This window comes from Girardinichthys multiradiatus, chromosome Y (assembly GCF_021462225.1).
Source record: "Girardinichthys multiradiatus isolate DD_20200921_A chromosome Y, DD_fGirMul_XY1, whole genome shotgun sequence".
Taxonomy (NCBI): domain Eukaryota; kingdom Metazoa; phylum Chordata; class Actinopteri; order Cyprinodontiformes; family Goodeidae; genus Girardinichthys; species Girardinichthys multiradiatus.
In genome coordinates this window covers 9011039-9034122 of record NC_061818.1, presented here as the reverse complement: position 1 = coordinate 9034122, position 23084 = coordinate 9011039, and the positions used below count along the sequence as shown (strand labels likewise).

At 38.3% G+C, this 23084-nt stretch overlaps 1 protein-coding gene across 1 annotated transcript; it reads left to right on the top strand.

Annotated features, from left to right (window-relative positions):
* The first annotated feature begins 356 nt into the window (after positions 1 to 356).
* LOC124864869 (scavenger receptor cysteine-rich domain-containing group B protein-like) lies at positions 357 to 21193 on the top strand. Its single transcript, XM_047359830.1, has 11 exons — positions 357 to 387; positions 2692 to 2721; positions 2807 to 3118; positions 4564 to 4722; positions 4965 to 5177; positions 7672 to 7875; positions 11689 to 12000; positions 15123 to 15319; positions 15397 to 15422; positions 19869 to 20353; positions 21054 to 21193. The coding sequence occupies exons 1-11, from the start codon at positions 357 to 359 to the stop codon at positions 21191 to 21193; spliced, it is 2109 nt and encodes a 702-aa protein (XP_047215786.1).
* The last annotated feature ends 1891 nt before the right edge of the window (positions 21194 to 23084 follow it).

Here is a 23084-nt window from a genome sequence, read left to right as displayed (position 1 = left end):
TATTTTTAATGTTATAACCCTAAGTATTTCAACATCAAACTGGAGGGTCAACAGCAGCAGGGGATGCTTCCTTTATTGACCAAATGTTCTATCTGCAGGATTAGCTCCCTTACATTTCTACTGCAGAGGTTTAAACTGCCTGCAACATCAAATATTTATGATAAATCTAATTACATGTATGGAAAGGAAAAGATTTTAAAATATTTAAAAATATTTTGTGAAGGAAATTCATGCAACTGAAATGAACAGTTGTTGAGAAATATAGTCATAATTTTAACTAAAAAGGTACTTCCAGTCTACTCCTTTGTGATTTTATAGCGCTTTTTTGTATGGGAACCCCGGCACCTAAAGTGACCATGGCTGCGATGGCTGACAATACAAGCAGAAGTAAAGAATCTGATGTTTCTTTACATATATTTTAGTCACTATCAGAGAGAGACGATGCAGAATCAGAAGTAGAAAGTCACCTGACACCAAATGGCAGAGTACGAGTTTTGGGCGCAGCTCCTTATATGTTGGAACTGCCAGCAGAGCGGCAGTGAAAGAACCGGAGGCAAAGCTGAGCAGCATGGAACAGTAGCAGCAGACACAATGGATGTTTCAAGATTTGAAGATACTACCTTATGTGTCATTTTTCTAAACTTTATGTTAGAATACTCAGGTAAACATTTAAATGTGTAATTGATCTATTTCAATAATAATGATTTCTGATTTTTGATTATTAACAATAAATGCTGATATCTTAAGATACTTTTGCAACAAGGAAGTATACTTGCAGAGCCTTGATCTGTTTAGCAACAGCAACAACCTTTTCTTTAGGGATCTTTTCCCAACAGATGCATTGAACAGTGTGGCTACAGCATCTACTTTCAACATTCTCGTTCGTCTTTCAGATATCCCGACCTTTGACATAATTTCTGTTGTGAATTCAGAGGTTTCTTGTCCGAAGCAGTTTGCCAGAAAGTACTCCAATCGCAATTACCTTTAATTGGTGGGACCAGCCCATCGGTTCCTCGTCAGTTTTCCATCTCGGATCCAGGCAGCTCTTATCTTCTTCGCTTCAGGAAAGTAGACTAATGGCTGCTGTTGCAGTATTGCTGCAACCATATATTATAATATAATAATATTATCTTTTCTTTCAATATCTATTCGTGGGAAAAGCATGTCACAGGCAAGAGATATTTAGAAGAGAGAACACAGTTATGACTAATTTTTGAATGAGTCAGTCAGTCATTTTCTACCACTTATTCCATAGTGGGTCGCGGGGGAGCTGGTGCCTATCTCCAGCAGTCTATAATTTTTGAATGATTGCATCAAAATTCCACCAATTGTTGACTGCAATGACTAAGAACATGTAAAACCATGGAAAGTCTGATGAATATTTTTAGAAAAACGACTATTAACCTTTCTGTACAAGTTGCCACCTGTATGTGTGCTTCCTTTGCCTAAACATAGTTGTAGCTGACATTAGGGACAGCTGCACAGTTTACAGTCTGTTCTTCCTTATCGCAAATCTACTGGTGGGCACAAAGAACCTTACTGTGTAATTTAAATATTATGAAGGCACCTATTCATTGATTGGTGGTATCATATTTACATGATCAGATAGTTCTCTGGGAATGCAAATGTTTGGTTATGCAGGTTACAAAAAACACTGAGTTCTGAACTTGTGTTTTTACTGAATATACATTCCTAACAGGGAATGCGTGTTTTTACTGAATATACACTCCTAACAGGGAAATTTTGTATATAAAGACCCCTGCTGCTCTGTCGACAAGCAGAGAAGCAATTAATTTTATACTTGCTCTCCCTTGTTGTATTTGTATCAACTCTTCATAGCCTCTGCAAAGTCAGCCGGATGGTCAACCATCTGTTTTGGTTGGTTTTAGGTGAGCAAGCTAAGTCTTTAAGGTTTACCTCAAACTCAGTATGAATGTATATTTTATATCTGTTATGTAAAGTTTTTTCTTAAGTTCAGTGCATGCAGAGTAGGTTAGGTGTGAGACAGGTAAAAAATATAAAGCTCTGACTTTCTATGTGAGCAAGAAATATTTTAACTTCTTGTTTCCAGTTAAGAAACAGATCTTCAGCAAATTAGCTAAACATTGTACAAATTTTACTGTTTCTCCAACAGGCATAAGTGCAGAAATGTGATCAACTTAGATAAAAAATATGAATGTGTTATATTATAAATATGATGAAAGATGAATGAAACAAGAACATGCCATTATTTGCATGATGCTTGTGAATGCAGGAGAATGGTCAGATTATTTTTTACTAGAAGACTATAAACCTTATCTACAGTTTGATCGTGTGTATTTTTGCAGAACTTTATAGAAAATGTAATATAATAGTGACAATAATGTTTCCCTAGAACAGAATTACTTAGAAACAGAAATAGCATGTTTTTAAAACCGCACAGAACCCTGAAGGTCTTACTTCTGTGGAAGTTGGAGGTCGCCACTTAAACAGCAGCATATAAAGCATGCATCTGTGTTAAGGCAGCCAGTGTTTACATTTTAATATTCAATATTAAGGCTTAATCTATTACTATGTGACCATGAAAACAACTGTATTAAATGTATTTATTTAATATATCTATATACTCATTGTGACACTGTTCTTAGTTGGAAATACTTCCAACTTTTATGTGCTACTGTAACCAGATTTATTATTTTCCCCTCTACTCAGTGTCTATTTTCATCCCCTTAACCACAGCAGGTGAGTCCACTTGTCTGTTTTCTTTAAATTTTTTTTCCCTTTTTTTTCTTTGTTTAATACTCATATTTTTGTTATTTACATGTAGAAGATTTGATCAGATTAGCCGGTTCAGATGGGTATTGCTCTGGAAGAGTTGAAATATACCACAACGGCACCTGGGGAACAGTCTGTGATGATGGCTGGGATGTGAAAGATGCAGAGGTAGTCTGCAGACAGTTAGGCTGTGGACAGTTGTTGGATATTCCTCCACCAGGCTACTTTGCTCAAGGCTATGGACCGATCTGGATTGATGATGTGAACTGCAGAGGGAGTGAAACTTCTCTTCTCACATGTTGGCACCAAGGATTTGGAACACATGACTGTGAACACTACGAGGATGCTGGCGTCATTTGTTCATGTAAGAAAGTTTTTATAAAAATATTTCCATTATGTAATATATTGTTTTAAATGAGACCCTATGCTTTATGTTCACATTACAGCTGTTTTATGAACAGAATAAAAGACACATGGTTTCAGGAAGATACATATCAGTCCTTAGATACAGTGAGCAAATCTGTTCATACCACTATTTTAGCTCAGACTCAGTTTTCTCTTGGTTACAGTGATGTGGTTACTGAGGGGTCAAAAAATATCCTGTCCACAAATACAGGCTAATGACAAATATCCGTTGTCACTACACACATAGATTCACAAACAGGGTTCCTACACATGTTTTATGCAAATATTTCAGACCTTTACAGAATCAACTTTCCAGGAAGAAGGAATAAAAGTAGGTAGGACAAAAGACAAGTTGGAAAAAAAGGAAAGAAGCAAGGACACAAGGAAAAAATGGAGGAGACAACTTTAGACAATAAGAGAGAGAATAAACTCTTAAAATACAAATTTCTTCCATACTCTTATTTGCTCTTTCCATACTTGTCAAGACCTGGAAAATAGTGAAATCAAATTTTATAAGTTTCCTGGCTGTGTTGCCTATTATTATAAAAACAGATATTAGTTAGATAAAAAACAGATGTTCAAATATATATATATAGTCAGTCAGTCATTTTCTACCGTTTATTCCATGGTGGGTCACGGGGTAGCTGGTGCCTATCTCCAGCAGTCTATGGGCGAGAGGCAGGGTACACCCTGGACAGGTTGCCAGTCCATCGCAGGGCAACACACAAACAACCATGCACACACTCATTCACACACCTAAGGGCAATTTAGAGCTACCAATTAACCTAACAGGCATGTCTTTGGACTGTGGGAGGAAGCCGGAGTACCCGGTGAGAACCCACGCATGCACGGGGAGAACATGCAAACTCCATGCAGAAAGACCCCCGGTCGGGAATTGAACCCAGGACCTTCTTGCTGCAAGGCAACAGTGCTACCAACTATATATATATATATATATATATATATATATATATATATATATATATATATATATATATATATATATATATATATATATATATTGTCAAACATTAAGAAAACAATTAAGCACAGCAGGTTGGCTATGGTTGCATTTTTAAGCAACTTTTAGCCAAAATATTTAAATTGTACATTTAGATTATCCCAAATCTTCACTCCATTCTATTGCATCCTCATGGGTTCATATCCACCTTCAAAGATTATCAGATGAGCAAATATCAGAGAAATAAGAAAATATAGATGGAGTCCTAAAATGTGGCCACCTAGTGCAGAGGGATAGTAGGTTCTGCAACTGATCTTTTTGTTCTATGTGAAATAATGACTTCTTTATTGTTTTTCCTTATGTAACTTAAGATAATAAAATCCAGGTATTTAGATCATGCAGTGGACCTGTTGATATATACTATGATGGTGTCTGGAAAGCAGTCGGCAATAATGGGTTCGACATGAATGCTGCTAATGTGGCCTGCAGACAGATGGGCTGTGGTCCAGCGTCATCGATCTATCGCTACGACTCCTCCAAGAGTTATTTTTATGAAATGATCTGTTCAGGAAATGAAAGTTCTCTAACAGAATGTCTGAACGGTAAATTGTTGCCATATCAATATGGATACCATTTTGTTGTTTATTGTACAAGTGAGACTGATGCTTGTATTTTCCAGAAATTCTGTTAGTATTCATTTTATATTCATCATTTAATTCAATTTGGGGATGTAGAGTGCATTCTTGAGCATTTGTGATTACCTTTTGTATGAGAATACTTTTAGCTCAGTCTAAGATGTGTTAAAATTTATTTATTATCTGTCTTTTAATTTATGCCCTATCAGGTTACTCGGTCAGATTGGTTGGGCCATCCCGGTGCTCTGGATGGGTTGAAATCTATTTCAGTGATACCTGGGGAACTGTGTGTGATAATGGCTGGGATATAAATGATGCTCAGGTGGTCTGTAGTCAGTTAGGCTGTGGTACAGCACTGGCTGCCCCTCACTCTGCCTACTTTGGAAAAGGAATGGATAAAATCTGGGTTGATAATGTGGCCTGTACAGGGACTGAAACACACCTGAGTGGATGTTCATTTAGTGGATTCAGAGCACACAGCAGTAGCCACAGTCAGGATGCAAGTGTCATCTGTTCAGGTAAGTAAATGCTCTTTATTGTTATTTTAACATGCTTTAGAAATGCACTGACCCTAGTTTTTGGAGTGATACCTCCCAATCCTCAGTTTAGCTGATTCCGTTTTTTTATTGTAGGAACAGTAATGATGTGTGAGAAGGGAGTCACTGTAAAACAGGGTTTAATTCAAAGCGATTATGGATGTGACACATTAATCTGTCTTTAGCACGTTATTTCCACAAGTCACATGGTTAGCATTGTTACTTGAATCAGACTGTGTCCGTATTTTCTGGAGAAGTTAGATTTCTTTTTTTTTAAATAGTTTTTTATTTTTAACAAATGCATATAAAAAAGAAGAAGCCATGGAAATGTATATATATATTTCTAAATATATACAAATGTAAATTAAAGAAACTGAAAAAAATCTATACATTTTTCAAAGGCTGGCAACATTTCCAAACCCAGAAAATTCAAAGACGGACAGAGGTTGAAAGCTCAAAAGGATAAAACAAGGTAATTTTGTTGTAGACCCTCAATCCTCTGTGCCATCTGCTGAAGTCTCGCTACCCCCATTTAAAAGTAACAGCATCAAAACTAAACCTTTCAGTTATTGTTTTAGAAAGTAAAGTTTTCTTTTAAACACCTTTTCAATCACCTGACCTAATTTTAAACACCTGACTGATCTTGAAAATACACTTTGAGTCGGTAACAACTCGTATACTGAACACCAGGAAAAAAATCTGTTTTTTGAGTTTCCAACAGAACAGTCCAGCAGAAATTAGGTCATTCCGGTTACCAGATGATTTCTTAACTCATCTCCAGGTGTGGGTTTAAGATAGATACAACTAGTAATGTGTCCATAAATGATTTTTTTTGTGGCAAAACAAATTTAACTAAAACAAATTTGACTAAAAGTCAATGGGAAAATGTTTTTTTTTAAGAAGAAGACTTAGACGCTTAATAGTTTAGCAATACACATCAACATAATTTTTCTGGTTTAACTTTGCTTTTCATTAAAAAATATTTTTTTACATTGTGACAGACACAGAGGTGACAGACACAGAGTGATAGATAAACTAAATTGCTCTGATGCTGTCCACTCAATGATTACACACATACAGGGGTTGGACATTGAAACTGGAACACCTGTCATTTTAGTGTGGGAGGTTTCATGGCTAAATTGGACCAGCCTGGTAGCCAGTCTTCATTGATTGCACATTGCACCAGTAAGAGCAGAGTGTGAAGGTTCAATTAGCAGGGTAAGAGCACAGTTTTACTCAAAATATTGAAATGCACACAACATTATGGGTGACATACCGGAGTTCAAAAGAGGACAAATTGTTGGTGCACGTCTTGCTGGTGCATCTGTGACCAAGACAGCAAGTCTTTGTGATGTATCAAGAGCCACGGTATCCAGGGTAATATCAACATACCACCAAGAAGGACGAACCACATCCAAAAGGATTAACTGTGGACGCAAGTGGAAGCTGTCTGAAAGGGATGTTCGGGAGCTAACCCGGATTGTATCCAAAAAACATAAAACCACGGCTGCCCAAATCACGGCAGAATTAAATGTGCACCTCAACTCTCCTGTTTCCACCAGAACTGTCCGTCGGGAGCTCCACAGGGTCAATATACACGGCCGGGCTGCTATAGCCAAACCTTTGGTCACTCATGCCAATGCCAAACGTCGGTTTCAATGGTGCAAGGAGCGCAAATCTTGGGCTGTGGACAATGTGAAACATGTATTGTTCTCTGATGAGTCCACCTTTACTGTTTTCCTCACATCCGGGAGAGTTACGGTGTGGAGAAGCCCCAAAGAAGCGTACCGCCCAGACTGTTGCATGCCCAGAGTGAAGCATGTGGGTGGATCAGTGATGGTTTGGGCTGCCATATCATGGCATTCCCTTGCATACCGAACCATTCTTGAGGACCATGTGCATCCAATGGTTCAAACATTGTATCCTGAAGGTGGTGCCGTGTATCAAGATGACAATGCACCAATACACACAGCAAGACTGGTGAAAGATTGGTTGGGTGAACATGAAAGTGAAGTTGAACATCTCCTATGGCCTGCACAGTCACCAGATCTAAATATTATTGAGCCACTTTGGGGTGTTTTGGAGGAGCGAGTCTGGAAACGTTTTCCTCCACCAGTATCACGTAGGAACCTGGCCACTATCCTGCAAGAAGAATGGCTTAAAATCCCTCTGACCACTGTGCAGGACTTGTATATGTCATTCCCAAGACGAATTGACGCTGTATTGGCCACAAAAGGAGGCCCTACACCATACTAATAAATTATTGTGGTCTAAAACCAGGTGTTTCAGTTTCATTGTCCAACCCCTGTATGTTTTACATTCATTTTCTGTTTTCAACTTGTAAACATATCACCTAACTTATGTTTTCTGTTGTTTAAAGCTGGTCTGATACGATTAGTCGGACCAAACAGGTGTTCTGGAAGAGTTGAAATCTACAACAATGGATCTTGGGGAACAGTCTGCAATGTGAGCAAAGACCTAAAAGATGCCAGAGTATTCTGCAGACAGCTAGGCTGTGGTATGGCACTGGGTCTCCTTCACTTTGGAGAGGGAGCAGGGCAGATCTGGCTGGATGATGTGGCCTGTACAGGGAACGAAAGATATTTCTCTGAATGTATGCGAAATGGATCTGTGAGACAGGACTGTGCACATAGTGAGGATTTAGGTGTAATCTGTTCAGGTAGGAAACCATTTTAATTTAAAACATGCTTCGTCTTCATATAAACTGATTTAAATAATGCTGACTTTCACACCAGATGAAAAATTTGAAAATTAGCAATGAACTAGGGTTATGCACAATGGGAAAGTTTTTTCAATGAACAACATGCTGTAAATAAACTAATACAATAAACCCTAAAAGAGCTACATTTACTACATCTGTTTCATTTTTAAAACTGTATATCTTGTTAGATTGAAGACAAATTTGATAAGAATAAGCTCTATGGTTTTGTTTTTTTCCAGGCCTAATAAAGACCACGATCACCATAAATCCTCAAAGTGACATTACCTTGGGTCAGAATGTCAGCATCACTTGTTCAATCCCTGATGGACAACTAGGAGGAACATTTATCTTGAATCGGACCTCAGACGCATTCAGTCTGACTGTAAAGTCATATAGCAACTCTGGTACTTTTTATATTCCTCAAATTGGTTTTGAGCATGAGGGAAGGTACCAGTGTCAGTTTCAAATTAGGGTTTCTAATGAAGACTTCAGCACAGACTTAAGTAACTCCATGCAGCTATTTTCAAATGGTATTTTTTTTCCTTTTACTTTCTAATTGTTACTAAGATTGCCCAATGGATGAGTTAGACATGTAATATTAAGTTGAATAAAGGTTATTAGAAATGAAGATTGTTGTTTTTTTTACAGTAATCCTTCCAAAACCCAGCATCACCATTGATACTGCTGGTGCGATTACCTTGGGTCAGCTAGTTGCCATCACTTGCTCCATCTCAACTCAGTTGTTAGATGGTTTATTTACTCTGCAGAAATACTACCCGCATGGTAATCAATACATTAAGACCCAATCATCAAGCACCAACTCTTCCACATTCAAATTTCTTGAAGTCAACTCTGATCATGTGGGGAATTACCAGTGCTACTATCAAAAAACTGTGATATCTCGAAGTCTAACCTCCCCTGTAAGTAACACTGTGACACTTTCAATTAGCTATAGATAAAGTGATGTACACAAAAATGTTCTTTGAAACTTTCCTGATTATGCCTTGTTCTTTAAGGTTTGTCCCTTTATTTTAGCCATGTCCATTTCCCCCATGTCCCAGTCCTTTTATTTCATTTGTGACTTGCAGAACAAAGTCCAATACAAAGTAGACGCAGGTTGGTTACAGGGGGTCAATGTTAACCGGTGGTGTAAATACAACACTAAGGCTTTTTCTAATGGTATATTTAGAGTAGTGTGAGCACCCTTCTGTGAAATGAAAGGATTTTATGATTTTTAGATATAAAGCTTTTTTATATCACAGCTAATGATGTCACTGTGTTTTAATGTAAATGAACAGATTTTTGTTTTTTTGTTGATTATTTGTTCATCATTTTGAATAAATCTATCTTAACGATTAAGAAAGGATTCTGACCTTTTTTGTAGTCTTGTAACTTCTAACATGCACACATCTTTTTTAAACAAACAGCAATTACCTACCTGGTTCTTTTTTGCCTAATGTAAACAATTTAACTAAACAAAGTCACAACAGTTGAAAGTTATTGGCTGGCTTATCAGTGTGCATTCTTCCCAGATTGGCATTCTTACTCTTAAATAGAGGCAATGACTGTTCATGTATGTAGTTAAATACAGAAAATACAAGCCTGGGTATAATGTGTGCCACTGTGGGGAACAAACATGTTTTTGTCAGTAGACCTTATAATCAAGTTGCTGCAGAAAGCATACCTGACTTAGATAGAAGCATAATAAATTGCTCCAAAACGTTTTCAAACTTTCATGACATATGTCTAGTAAAATTCTATTGAACCATGATGTCATCTAAGAAATTAAAACAGGTGCAATAACCTGGAAGTGCACACACATTTAAAACTAATATATTATTGAATCACCTTTTGACAAACTGTTGCATTCAGTCTTGAGTTCACATCCTCAATTATAGTGAAGTTTTGAGTTAAAATAAAGTTAAGCTGTTAGCATCCTTGGGATCATTCCCTCATGATGATGGGATGTGAGGAGGAATTGATCTGTGAGTCAAAGGCAACTGGGGCAGTTTTTGGTCTCACACCAAAAGAAATGTCCAAGAATGAATCCAAATCAACAAAAGATCGGCTTCACTTTAGGCAAATTAGAATGATTAAGTCCAGGTTTGCCGGTCTGTAAGTTGCTGTTTTCACTCTTTTCACAATCTAATGTACCATTGACAAAAAACAATGGTTTGTGGTTTTACAAATAAAATAAAAGTTGCAGAAATCCAAACTTTGTATTGATAAGTCTGCAATTAGTGTAGAATGATTCCATCCAGCCATGCCAGTCTCGGCATTACTGTTTTCAAAATGTCTCAATTTAAGTTTTTCTTGGTGCCATTTTGTCATTTTGTGTTTTCAAAAACTAGATAAAGGTTTAAGCAATTTCAACATTATTTGGAAAAACAATCTCTGTTTTGTGTAGAATAATTAAGTTCATGTTTGACCAGTTTATGCAATTTAGATTTGAAGGATTTAGTACAGCGATTTTCTTTCTTATTGTGTTTATCCTATGGACAGCCCATGAAGGCACCCCCTTCCTAATAAGTGGAAATGCAAATAAGCAACAGGAAACAGATTCAGGGGCATCTGAGAGATGATTGTGTTTTCATTTTCCAATGCCTGTACTCCCTCCTCATACAAAGGTGCTCTAAGCAAAGAGATATATTGTCCATATCAAAAAGTACTGTTGACAGAAAGGTAATTTTCTTTTATTTTTTCTTTTATTTCTTTTATTTTTTTTATTTTAGAAACATTTGCTTGTTTGTTCATAGGATGTCACATCAAAAGTGCACAAAGCTTTTAAGTTTATCATGGTGTTAATTTTTTACATCACACTAGTCTGGGATTTTCATAGGGGTTTGCATGCTATTTAGATCCACTGTACCTCCGTTTGGAAATATTTTATTTGGGTAAAATAGTAACACAAATACTTAACCACATTTATTACAAAATTATTTGTTTATAGGCAAATACGTTGGTGTAGGCTGCATGACATCCTATAATAAACACAGATGCTGGCAAAACAAGTTTTGTTGCACCTTATTTCCTTGAATTTTACTACTTGTACATCTATATATAATATACATCAGTACTGTGGAAGTTGTATATGAGGGACCAGACCACAAGCTGAGACGAAACCAATTTTAGCAAGAACTTTTCTCTGTTGTGTCTCTATTGAATCTTCATAACATCCGTACATTCAACAGAATGGTGAACAACCTGCTGCGTTTAGGTGAGCAAAGCGGGTAGTTTGGGAATGATTCACAGGGTCAGCGCTGGTTAATCTTGAATGTGTCCTTATATTTATGTGTCAAAATTTAAAACCTTAATTATTTAGTTATTCATGCTGTTGTAGTTCAACACAGTGGTAGTTAAAGCATAAAGTTCTGATTAGCAAATTGACAAAATAATGGCTCATGTTCTTGTTTCAAGTTTTAGTGAATAATAAACATTAACTATTTCTTTTTACAGAATGTTGTTGTTCCACCAGATCTGCAATACTCTAATAAAATGTTATATTCTGATGACTCGTGTTAAGTATGAACCTAAACATACCGAATGCATCATGTTTTTACTTTGCAGTGTCTTTTTTCCTGTCTTCATTTTCTGCATCAGGTTGGTTCCTTGTTGCATATTGTACAATTTTGTGGTGGTTCATGTTAAACCAAACTTTAAATTCTTTTTTTTTAGATAGTCTGATTAGATTAGCAGGATCAAATGCATCATGTTCTGGAAGAGTTGAAATATACCACAATGATACCTGGGGAACAGTCTGTGATGATGGTTGGGACCTAAATGATGCTGAGGTGGCCTGCAGACAGCTAGGCTGTGGTCCTGCTTTGGGTGTTCCTAGGTCTGCCTACTTTGGTCAAGGGACGGGACAAATCTGGCTTGATAATCTGGTCTGTTCAGGAAATGAAACTTCTCTTGGCATATGTAGGCACAGTGGATTTGGGACTCATAATTGTGTTCACGGCGAGGATGCTGGTGTCATCTGTTCAAGTAAGATTGTGTCATTTATTTTCATTATTACTTACTTGATTTATTTTTCTTACCATTATGAAAGACTTTGATATTGATGAAGAGAGACTTTGGGTTGTTAAGATAAAGAATTTTGACTCAATTAATACGGAAACCTGAGAGGTCCGTAACAGGTCTATGTTGTTTTGTGATGAAAAAAGAGTGAAACATACTTTAGTCAGTAAGTGCCTGTATGAAGTAGACCCATGGCAAACATTTGTATATTGTGTTCTTTGTTAATCTTTCATGTTTTTCCATTTTGTGTTATAAAAATGTACAGATTATTCAATTATATTAGCTGGATCAAGTGTTTCATGTTCTGGAAGAGTTGAAATATACCACAGTGGTGTCTGAACAAGGACAAGGAAAGAATAAGGAATTCATTTGGGCACAAAATATCGTAAAGTCCTGCTAGAGGGATGCTTTACAAAAGCATTAATACATTTGTTTCACATTTTGTCACGTTATGACCACAAACCTAATTAGAACATAATTGCAAGTGGAAAGAAAATGAGAAAAATTTTCTTGAATAATTTTCATAAATGAAAATCTGAAAACATTCAGTTTGGGTTAAACATTCTAAAAGCTAAATAATATGTTATGGTCCAATAAACTCACACTCATATCTTTGGGTAACAATTCCAAAAACTATGTTTGGAACAAAAACTAAGATTGCACATCACAGAAAGAATACTGTACCCTTGGTGAAACATGGTGGTGAACATGGAAGGCTTTTCTTTGGATAAAACCGGGTATTGGTGGAAAAGTGAATAAAATCATGAACAGTTACAAATAACAGTAAGTTTTTATGTAAGACCTTCAGGTGTCTGCTGAATCGCTCTAAGCTCAAGCAAACATCCAAATAAACTATAGAATGGTTGCACATGAAAAACATTTTGGACATAGCAAGAGTTCAGAACTAAATCTGAAAGTTAATGCACACTTGCTACCAGTTGCAGGTTTTTTACTTTTTACTTTTGTTCCCTATTAAATTAAATCTTCAGAATGTACATATGTCATATTAAAGATACAAAAAGCTTAAAATCTTCAGATTTTCTTATGTCTCAGGATTCTGCCATTTTAATAAAGGGTGTAGTTTGTAAGAGCAACTGTTTGTACTAATTTCAGTTTCTCTGTCACCTATATTCCAATTAAAATTAAAATACTTCAGTGTGATATAATGAGTTGAAGGGGAATGGATATTTTGCAAGGCCATTTTGAGATCTAACACCATGTTGATCATTTGTTCTCTGTTAAATACTAATGTTTTCTGTGTGATTTCTTGTGTAACTAAAGACCCTCAAATCAGATTATCTGTTTCAGGTGAAGCATACACTGGAAGAATTGAGGTATACTACAATACCTCCTGGGGAACAGTCTGCAATGATGGCTGGGACATGAATGATACTCATGTTGCCTGCAGACAGTCGGGCTTTGGCCCAGCAATACCTGCAACAGGCATTTATACTTCTCCACCATCTCCACCTCTTTTCCCATGATGGAAATAGTTTTTGACCTATTCCTGTTTCTCTCAAAATCTACAATCATCTCCTTTGTTTTATTCACGTTCAAGTTGAGATGATTGTTTCCACACCATGCCACAAAGCGGTCCACCACCTTCCTGTACTCATCTTCTTGTCCATCTCTGATCCACCCCACAACTACAGAATCATTCGAGTATTTCTACAGATGACAGGAGTCTGTCTTGTACTGGATGTCTGAGGTGTACAGAGTGAAAAGGAATGGTGAGAGTACAGTCTCCTGTGGTGCTCCTGTGCTGCTGACTATCTGGTTAGACTCACAACCCTTCAGTCTCACAAACTGTGGTCTGTTTGTCAGGTAGTCTTTGATCCAAGATATTATTGAGGCCTCCACCGCAGTCTTCTGGAGTTTCTAACAAAGAAAATTTCGGTTGAATTGTCTTAAATAAACTGAAGAAATCAAACAACATGATCCTCACAGTGCTGCTGGCTTTGTCCAGATGACAGTGGGTTTGATGAAGCAGATGTATGATGGCATCTTCAACTCCAAGTCCACCATGATAAGCAAACTGAAAGGGGTCCTAATAGTTTATTGTTTGCTTACTCAGGTAGACCAACAGGAGTCTATCTTGGACCTTCATGATGTGGGATTTTAGGGCAACAGGTCTATAGTCATTGAGGACTGATGGGTGAGTTTTCTTTGGTACCGGAACAAGACAGGAGGTCTTCCACAATACTGGGACCTTCCTCTGGGCCAGGCTAAGGTTGAAGAGGTGCAGCAGAATTCCACAGAGATGGTCTAGGCCTTCAAGACTCTAGGGCTGACATGATCTGGACCTGCAGCCTTATTCCGATTCAGTTTCTCCAGTTGCATCTTCACCTGACTTCTTGAGACACGCAGGTGTAAGGTGGAGGCAAAGGGAGCATCAGCATCTTCTGATTTGGTTGAAGGCAAACATGTAGTAGCAGAAGGGTACATGGCTGAGGTGGAAGATAAAATATTCGACAAAATAAAAAATAAAAAAGCTGTGGGTCAAAGGAGGGTGGAATGTCTGTTTGACTGTGAGCAGGAGAGGAGGATCCTGAGCTTGTTTCTGAACTGAACTTATTGAAGGATGTGTTTAGTTCATTGCCTCTGTCCAGACATCCATTGGTCTGATCATCCTTCTGCTTGAAGCCTGTTATCTTCTTCATCCCTGACCACACATCTCTGATATTGTTTTGCTGGAGCTTGCTCTCCAGTTTTTCTTGAATACCTTCTTGCTGTCTCTTATCTTGACTTTAAGTTGCTTCTGTGTTCATATGTGTTCATTCACAGTTTTGATGCCTTCAGTGAGAATCTACGTTCAATGTAAATAGCCATAAACATAAATAAAACCACTAAATGAGAAAGTGTGTCTAAAGATTTTGACTGACCTGTTTCTGTTAATCATAATTAACAGAAATTGCAGCAAGTAGTCTTGCACATCACAGTTTCTAATTTTATATGAGGCCAAAACATAGGGGAGTTTCCTTCCTTTGTATTAACATCAGTGTGCAGTTGCTAAAAAATCAGGTTCCTGCCGTATGTTATTTCAAGTTTTAAAAATACTACATATGCATAACAGCTTATTCTATTCTTAGGTGGCAACATCAAATTGGTTGGTCCAGTTCTGTGCTCTGGAAGAGTTGAAATCTACAACAATGGAACCTGGGGAACAGTATGCAATGATAACTGGGACATAAATGATGCTAGAGTGGTCTGCAGACAGCTAGGCTGTGGTACAGCAGTGAGTGTCCGTCAGTTTCAACAAGGAACAGGACAAATCTGGCTTGATGAGGTGGCCTGTATATGCAGCAAAAAATATTTATCTGAGTGCTCCCACACTGGATTTGGGACACATAATTGTGTCCATAGTCAGGATGCTGGCGTCAACTGTTCAGGTAAGAAACACTTTCTTATTTAAAAATGTTGGTAATCAGCTTTATTTCTTTAGAGAATGGAAACATCCTCAATGAATAACGAGATAATTGGAAGGAAACTCAGGGTCTGAGTATAGCCAGCATATGGTTGAATACATCAAGCAGTAAATAATTCTTAGATAAACAAATATTATTTGGCACATTAGAATAAACCAAAATAAAATAACAGTTTGCAAGCATAAAAGATTTTGCACCTTAGACTCGTCTCATCCTGACACTTTAGTTAACAAGACAGCTGGAAAAACAGTGTTTCAAACGGATCAATCAACTTACTGTATTGTGTTTATTACATCAACAACATATGCAGTGTTTGTTTCAGTGGTTTAATAAAGGAAACCTTCAGTCTCCAATGTGCAAACAGTAAGATTACCAGTTAGGTAAACTGGACCAAGATAGGGGCAGGACTAATTTTTTACCATCAGTGAAAAAGTCATTTATTTATGTCATGGTAGCTTATAAAAAACAAAAAAACAAAAAAAAAAAACAATATGAAATACAAAACTTATACCTTTTCAAATGTATTGATGAACCTTTATTGCAATGTCCAAGACTTGGTGAATATGAGGTTCTCTGTTCTACTGTCTTTCAACAGATCAAATTCAGCCCAGAATCAACATGAATCCTTTTGGTAATATTTTCTGGGGTCAAAGTGTCATTATCGGATGTTCAGTCACTGACATACAAGTAGGAGGAACTTTTATCCTCCATAAGTCCCCTGGTTCTTTCATTCAGAGTGTGGAAACTACCAGCAGTTCTGCAACATTCAATATCCCACAAGTCACCTTTGAGGAGGAGGGATCCTTCCAGTGTCAATTTAAAGTAAGGGTTTCTAATGAGGACTACAGCAGCATTCTGAGTGCCTCCGTCTGGCTAAATGGTAATGTTTCCATTTGAAATGAGAAATTAATCAAATATGAAAGAAAATAATTTTTTTTTAAATTTTCAGTGACCCTTCCAAATCTAAACATTACCATGGATCCTGCTGGTGCAATTACTTGGGGTCAGCTTATTGCCATCACATGCTCCATCTCGATACAACAATTAGGTGGATCGTTCACTCTGCAAAAGATCTCTGGCTCATTCAATAAGACCCACCCATCAAGTACCAACTCTTCCACATTCAGATTTCTTGAAGCTAACAATAATCATGTGGGTGATTATCAGTGTTATTATGAAAAAACAGTGAACTATAGAACTATAACCTCTCCTTTAAGCTCAGTTGTTACCATTTCTCTTACACCTGTTTAAAGTAACATCTAGAAGAGATTTAAAGACATTACCTGATCATCCAGTATAGTTTAGATATTGCTTGCTACTTCTGTCACCTTCATGGCCAGCTCCACCTTGATACTTTTTTCACCAGCCTTAAATATACCTCAGGCTTGGAATTAGTTTTTTGTTTTTTGAGGGTACTCTAGTCTAAAGAGTTTTGTTTAATTGTTTTAGAGCTACATTATCACAACAAGGTCACAGAAAGGCTTTTTTATGTTCCATAGTCTCTTGAAGAGAATTCTCAGGTTTGAATTTATTGAGTAATTTTAAAACAGTTGTGATAAATATGTGATGGTATGTAGCAACATAATTCACCTAAGTGAACATAACAACAATGTACAGACACAAAACTGAACTGCATGAGTATTGTCTTCTATGTCTTTTCTAAAATTACTCATTATTTTTGTGTCTCCATCTCTAGTGCGTGTTTTTAATAAAATAACTCTATTTCTATTACTACTGTACCAGCACCCTGATTATCATTAGAAAAAAACCATCTTTTGCAAATGTTTGACCCTCCTGCTCTTGACTTTCTGCAAAGAGGGCAAACTATGTGGACTAATTTAAAATCTATTTAAAATATTCCTGTTGTCACCAAAAACACTGAGTGTGAACAGAAGGCAAATGCAGAAATAGATCTTTGTTTTGCAAAATATACATGGTAGTGTGAGCTGGGTCTCACACTAGCATGGGAAAATAGGAGGATCAAGTATCATTATTACAATAATGTTAATTGGGATATTAAGAAATACCTGCCCATGCCTTCGTGTAAGAGGGATATTTTAAAAACATGTTTTAACTTGTTAACCCCTGAGGGGTTTTAGAAAAAATTCTGCCTGAAATTTTCTAACTGAAATAAATCAAGTATAACTCTACAGTTATAAAGTCTAAATGCAAATCTTAGATACCTGTATAACGATAAAACCTGAAAGAATATTTTTCCAGTAGAACAACTATTGCAATTCTCACAATGTCTGATTTATTTGTGATTTAGAAAAGCTTCAGATTCTTTTAATCAACAATTTGACTATAACTGCAGCAAATGTGGACTGGATCAATGGAAGCATATTACCAGATGAAATCAGACAATTAACATATAAGTTTTACACTAAACAAGTGAAAAAATGGCTTGTTGATTCATACTTCTGTCAACATTAATAGAAACTCTATCTATCAAACTGTATTCTATTGTTTCTATTTTTTCAGCAGTAATGTTTTGTTGTTTCCTGTGTGTTAGGATTTGTTTAGTTTAATTTTATGTCCTTATTAATTGAATGTCTGTGTTGTAATTATAGTTTTGTATTTTATTGCTTTTTTAACATCATGGCCTGGGGACTACAGACGTAAAATAGCGCTTTAGCTAATTTTCGCTTTTTTAACTCATGAATTCTCACGTGTTTTATTAAATTGCACTATCCCCTTTCAAATAAATTAATCAAATCCAAAAAATTATTTGTTCCACAAACGTATTCACAATAGAGCCAAATGTGTTAAAACTGAGCCTAACTGTTCTTCACCTCATGAAAGTGAATCCAGATTTGTGCAGTGTACGACTGATTGTTGTCCTATGGACAGACTCTCCCACCTCAGCTGTAGATCTCTGCAGTTCATCCAGAGTGATCATGGGCCTCTTGGCTGCATCTCTGATCAGTCTTCTCCTTGTTCGAGATGAGAGTTTAGAGGGACGGCCGGGTCTTGGTAGATTTGCAGTGGTCTGATACTCCTTCCATTTCAATATGATTGCTTGCACAGTGCTCCTTGGGATGTTTAAAGCTTGGGAAATCTTTTTGTATCCAAATCCAGCTTTAAACGTCTCCACAACAGTATCTCGGACCTGCCTGGTGTGTTCTTTGGTCTTCATGATGCTCTCTGCGCTTTGAACAGAACCCTGAGACTATCACAGAGCAGGTGCATTTATTCAGAGACTTGATTACACACAGGTGGATTCTATTTATCATCATCAGTCATTTGGGACAACATTGGATCATTCAGAGATCCTCACTGAACTTCTGGAATGAGTCTGCTGCACTGAAAGTAAAGGGGCCGAATAATATTGCACACCCCACTTTTCAGTTTTTTATTTGTTAAAAACGTTTGACACATCCAATAAATTTCATTCCACTTCACAATTGTGTCCCACTTGTTGTTGATTCTTCAGAAAAAATTAGAGTTTTATATCTTGATGTTTGAAGCCTGAACTGTGGCAAAAGGTTGAAAAGTTCAAAGGGGCCGAATACTTTCACAAGGCACTGTATATATATATATATATATATATATATATATATTTTAATAATAATTAGTGTGGGAGGTTTCATGGATAAATTGGACCAGCCTGGTGGCCAGTCTTCATTGATTGCACATTGCACCAATAAGAGCAGAGTGTAAAGGTTCAATTAGTAGGGTAAGAGCACAGTTTTGCTCAAAATATTGAAATGCACACAATATTATGGGTGACATACCAGAGTTCAAAAGAGGACAAATTGTTGGTGCACGTCTTGCTGGCGCATCTGTGACCAAGACAGCAACTCTCCTGTTTCCACAAGAGCTGTCCGTCGGGAGCTCCACAGGGTCAATATACACGGATGCGCTGCTATAGCCAAACCTTTGGTCACTCATGCCAATGCCAAACGTCGGTTTCAATGGTGCAAGGGGCTGTGGACAATGTGAAACATGTATTGCTTTCTGATGAGTCCACCTTTACTGTTTTCCCCACATCTGGGAGAGTTACGGTGTGGAGAAGCCCCAAAGAAGCGTACTACCCAGACTGTGGACAGGTTCGTTCTGATCCTGATAAGATCAAGGCAGTCCTGGAGTGGCCAATTCCAGAGACAAGAAAACAACTTCAACGCTTCCTGGGATTTGCTAATTTTTACAGGAGGTTTATACAGAACTACAGCCAGACCGCAGCACCTCTGACGGCTCTGACCTCCACTAAGTTGCATTACACCTGGACTTCGGAGGCAGATTCAGCTTTTCAAGCTCTAAAAATGAAGTTTTCCCGTGCACCAACCCTTATCCACCCTGACACTACCAGACAGTTTACCATGGAGGTTCTGACTTAGGGGTTGGAGCTGTTCTGTCCCAGTCTGCTGCTTCTGATGGTAAATTGCATCCTTGTGCTTTTTTTTCCCGCAGACTAAGTGATGCAGAGCGCAATTATGATGTCGGTGACAAGGAACTGTTAGCCATTAAATTGGCTCTGGAGGAGTGGCGTCATTGGCTTGAGGGAGCCTGTTTACCTGTCATTGTGTGGACTGATCATAAGAACCTGGCCTACTTACAAGCTGCTAAGCGACTCAATCCCCGTCAGTCTCGCTGGTCCTTATTTTTCTCCCGCTTTAATCTGGCTATTTCCTATCGCCCAGGGTCTAAGAATACTAAACCTGATGCTCTGTCCCGTCAGTTTTCTGCTGATGAGGTTGAACTTAAACCGGTCTCCATTCTGCCTTCTAGCTGGACGGTGGGTTCTCTTAGGTGGGAGATTGAGGACTTTGTTACCCGCGCTCAGCGGGAGGAACCTGATCCAGGCACTGGTCCACAAGACAAGATTTTTGTTCCCACCATTGCCCGTTCTCGTGTCATCCATTGGCACCACTCTGCTAAGTTTTCTGCTCATCCTGGTACTAGTAGAACCGTGGCCCTTATTTTGAGAAGGTTCTGGTGGCCTACTGTCCACAAGGACGTGAAGGAGTACGTTCACGCCTGTATTATCTGTGCTCGAAATAAACATTGTAACCAACCACCTGCAGGCCTTTTACAGCCTTTATGCATTCCTGGTCGTCCTTGGTCACATATTGCTTTAGACTTTGTTACTGGCCTTCCTACCTCTCAAGGAATGACTACCATTCTAACTATTATGGACCGCTTCTCTAAGGCCTGCCATCTGATCCCACTGAAGAAGTTGCCTACTGCTTTTCAGACCGCCCAGCTGTTGATCAAACATGTCTTCCGGCTCCATGGTATTCCTCAGGACATTCTGTCCGATCGTGGTCCTCAGTTCACTTCACGAGTTTGGAAACAGTTTGCTTTAGCCCTTGGAGCTAAAGTCTCCTTGAATTCTGGATTTCATCCCCAGTCCAATGGCCAGGTGGAACGAATGAACCAACAACTCGGATCCACTCTCCGTTGCCTTTCATTCTCTAATCCTGCTGACTGGTGTAAACACCTACCTTGGGTTGAGTATGCAATCAATGCTCACAAGTCCTCTGCTACTGGTTTTTCTCCTTTTGAGGTTTCAGTTGGCTATCAACCTCCCATTTTTCCTGCCGACCAGGGTGAGGTTTCCGTCTCCTCTGTTCAACACCATATTCGCCGTTACAGGGCTGTTTGGAACTCCACTGTCCGGGCCCTTCAGCGGACTGCTGAACTCAACAAACGTTTTGCTGACAGAAGACGTCGACCAGCTCCTGTTTACCGCCCAGGGCAACAAGTCTGGTTATCCACCCATGACACTCCTCTAAAATCTATTTCTAAGAAACTTTCTCCTCGTTTTATTGGACCCTATGTGATTGACTCTTTAGTCGGTTCCACTGCAGTTCGTCTTCGGTTGCCTCCTAGTCTTCGCATCCACCCCACTTTTCATGTTTCTCAGGTAAAGCCAGCGTTCACCAGTGTACACTCCTGGACTGAGCAATCTTCACCTTTTACTGGATCTGTGCTACATTACGACAAGCGTACTTCTCCTGCAGACCTGTCCACCCTCCTACGTAACTCCTGCTTCACCTTCCGCTCGCTTTCCACAGAAAGCACGTTTCGCTGTGAGCTCTACTTCAGTTCTCCTAAACCCCGTCTCCCCTGGCGGATTCCGTTCACTCTCTAGTAAGAGCATTTATTTATATTCATGATATTTATATTTATATATTTATATATAAATTGCCGTCCTGTTTTCTTATCAGTTCTTTTTTCTCGTACAGTTGGAGAGACCATATCCCTGTCATCCCTGTGTAGAATTTAGAAATAATAAACTTCTTTTCACCGTTTGATGCTCTCTACTTGTGTTCTTTCTGCATGTGGGTCAGATCAGTGTCAAAAATGATGTCACAGACACTTTTTACTTTTACGTCTAGACTTAAGACTTGATAAAGCTTATATCTTATTTATTTAGAGTGGCTTATCCTGAGCTATCTATGTAGTTATGCATCTATACTGTAGGTTTAGGTTGCTGGAGGACATAATGATCACTTTTCCTGACTGTCATTAACTTTATGTTCTGTGTGTTTTTTGTTTTCATAAATTTACAACTAGTTCTGTGTTTCTGTGTCTGGTTGTCACCTTCATGTTTCCAATTTATAGATGATACTTGTTAGGCTGTGTTTACCTTCTCCCTCACCTGGACAAAGTCAGTGAAGCAGTAATTCCTGCACCAATGATTACTGTCTTTTTTATCCCACTCTGAACTTATCCTTGACAAATTCACTGACAGAGCTGCTTTTACTATTGACTCTTTGCACCTTTTCTTAAACAGAGAATGTATTACTTTATAAGTGCTTTTTTTGTGCTTGCTCTGCTTTGTCAAACCCCCAGACACGGACGGCTGACAGCTGCTCATATTGACCCTGGGTCTACTGGGCATACAGGTCCTTCTCAAAATATTAGCATATTGTGATAAAGTTAATTATTTTCCATAATGTCATGATGAAAATTTAACATTCATATATTTTAGATTCATTGCACACTAACTGAAATATTTCAGGTCTTTTATTGTCTTAATATGGATGATTTAGGCATACAGCTCATGAAAACCCAAAATTTCTATCTCACAAAATTAGCATATCATTAAAAGGGTCTCTAAACGAGCTATGAACCTAATCATCTGAATCAACGAGTTAACTCTAAACACCTGCAAAAGATTCCTGAGGCCTTTAAAACTCCCAGCCTGGTTCATCACTCAAAACCCCATTCATGGGTAAGACTGCCGACCTGACTGCTGTCCAGAAGGCCGCTATTGACACCCTCAAGCAAGAGGGTAAGACACAGAAAGAAATTTCTGAGCAAATAGGCTGTTACCAGAGTGCTGTATCAAGGCACCTCAGTGGGAAGCCTGTGGGAAGGAAAAAGTGTGGCAGAAAACGCTGCACAACGAGAAGAGGTGACCGGACCTTGAGGAAGATTGTGGAGAAGGACCGATTCCAGACCTAGGGTGACCTGCGGAAGCAGTGGACTGAGTCTGGAGTAGAAACATCCAGAGCCACCGTGCACAGGCGTGTGCAGGAAATGGGCTACAGGTGCCGCATTCCCCAGACCTGGGCTACAGAGAAGCAGCACTGGACTGTTGCTCAGTGGTCCAAAGTACTTTTTTCGGATGAAAGCAAATTCTGCATGTCATTCGGAAATCAAGGTGCCAGAGTCTGG

Coding starts and splice junctions, on each gene's coding strand:
- LOC124864869 (XM_047359830.1), top strand. CDS start 357: ATGGCTGCGATGGCTGACAATACAAGCAGAA. Junction 4,723..4,964: donor TCTAACAGAATGTCTGAACG/GTAAATTGTTGC, acceptor ATGCCCTATCAG/GTTACTCGGTCAGATTGGTT. Junction 15,320..15,396: donor GACAAATCTGGCTTGATGAG/GTGGCCTGTATA, acceptor TTGTGTCCATAG/TCAGGATGCTGGCGTCAACT.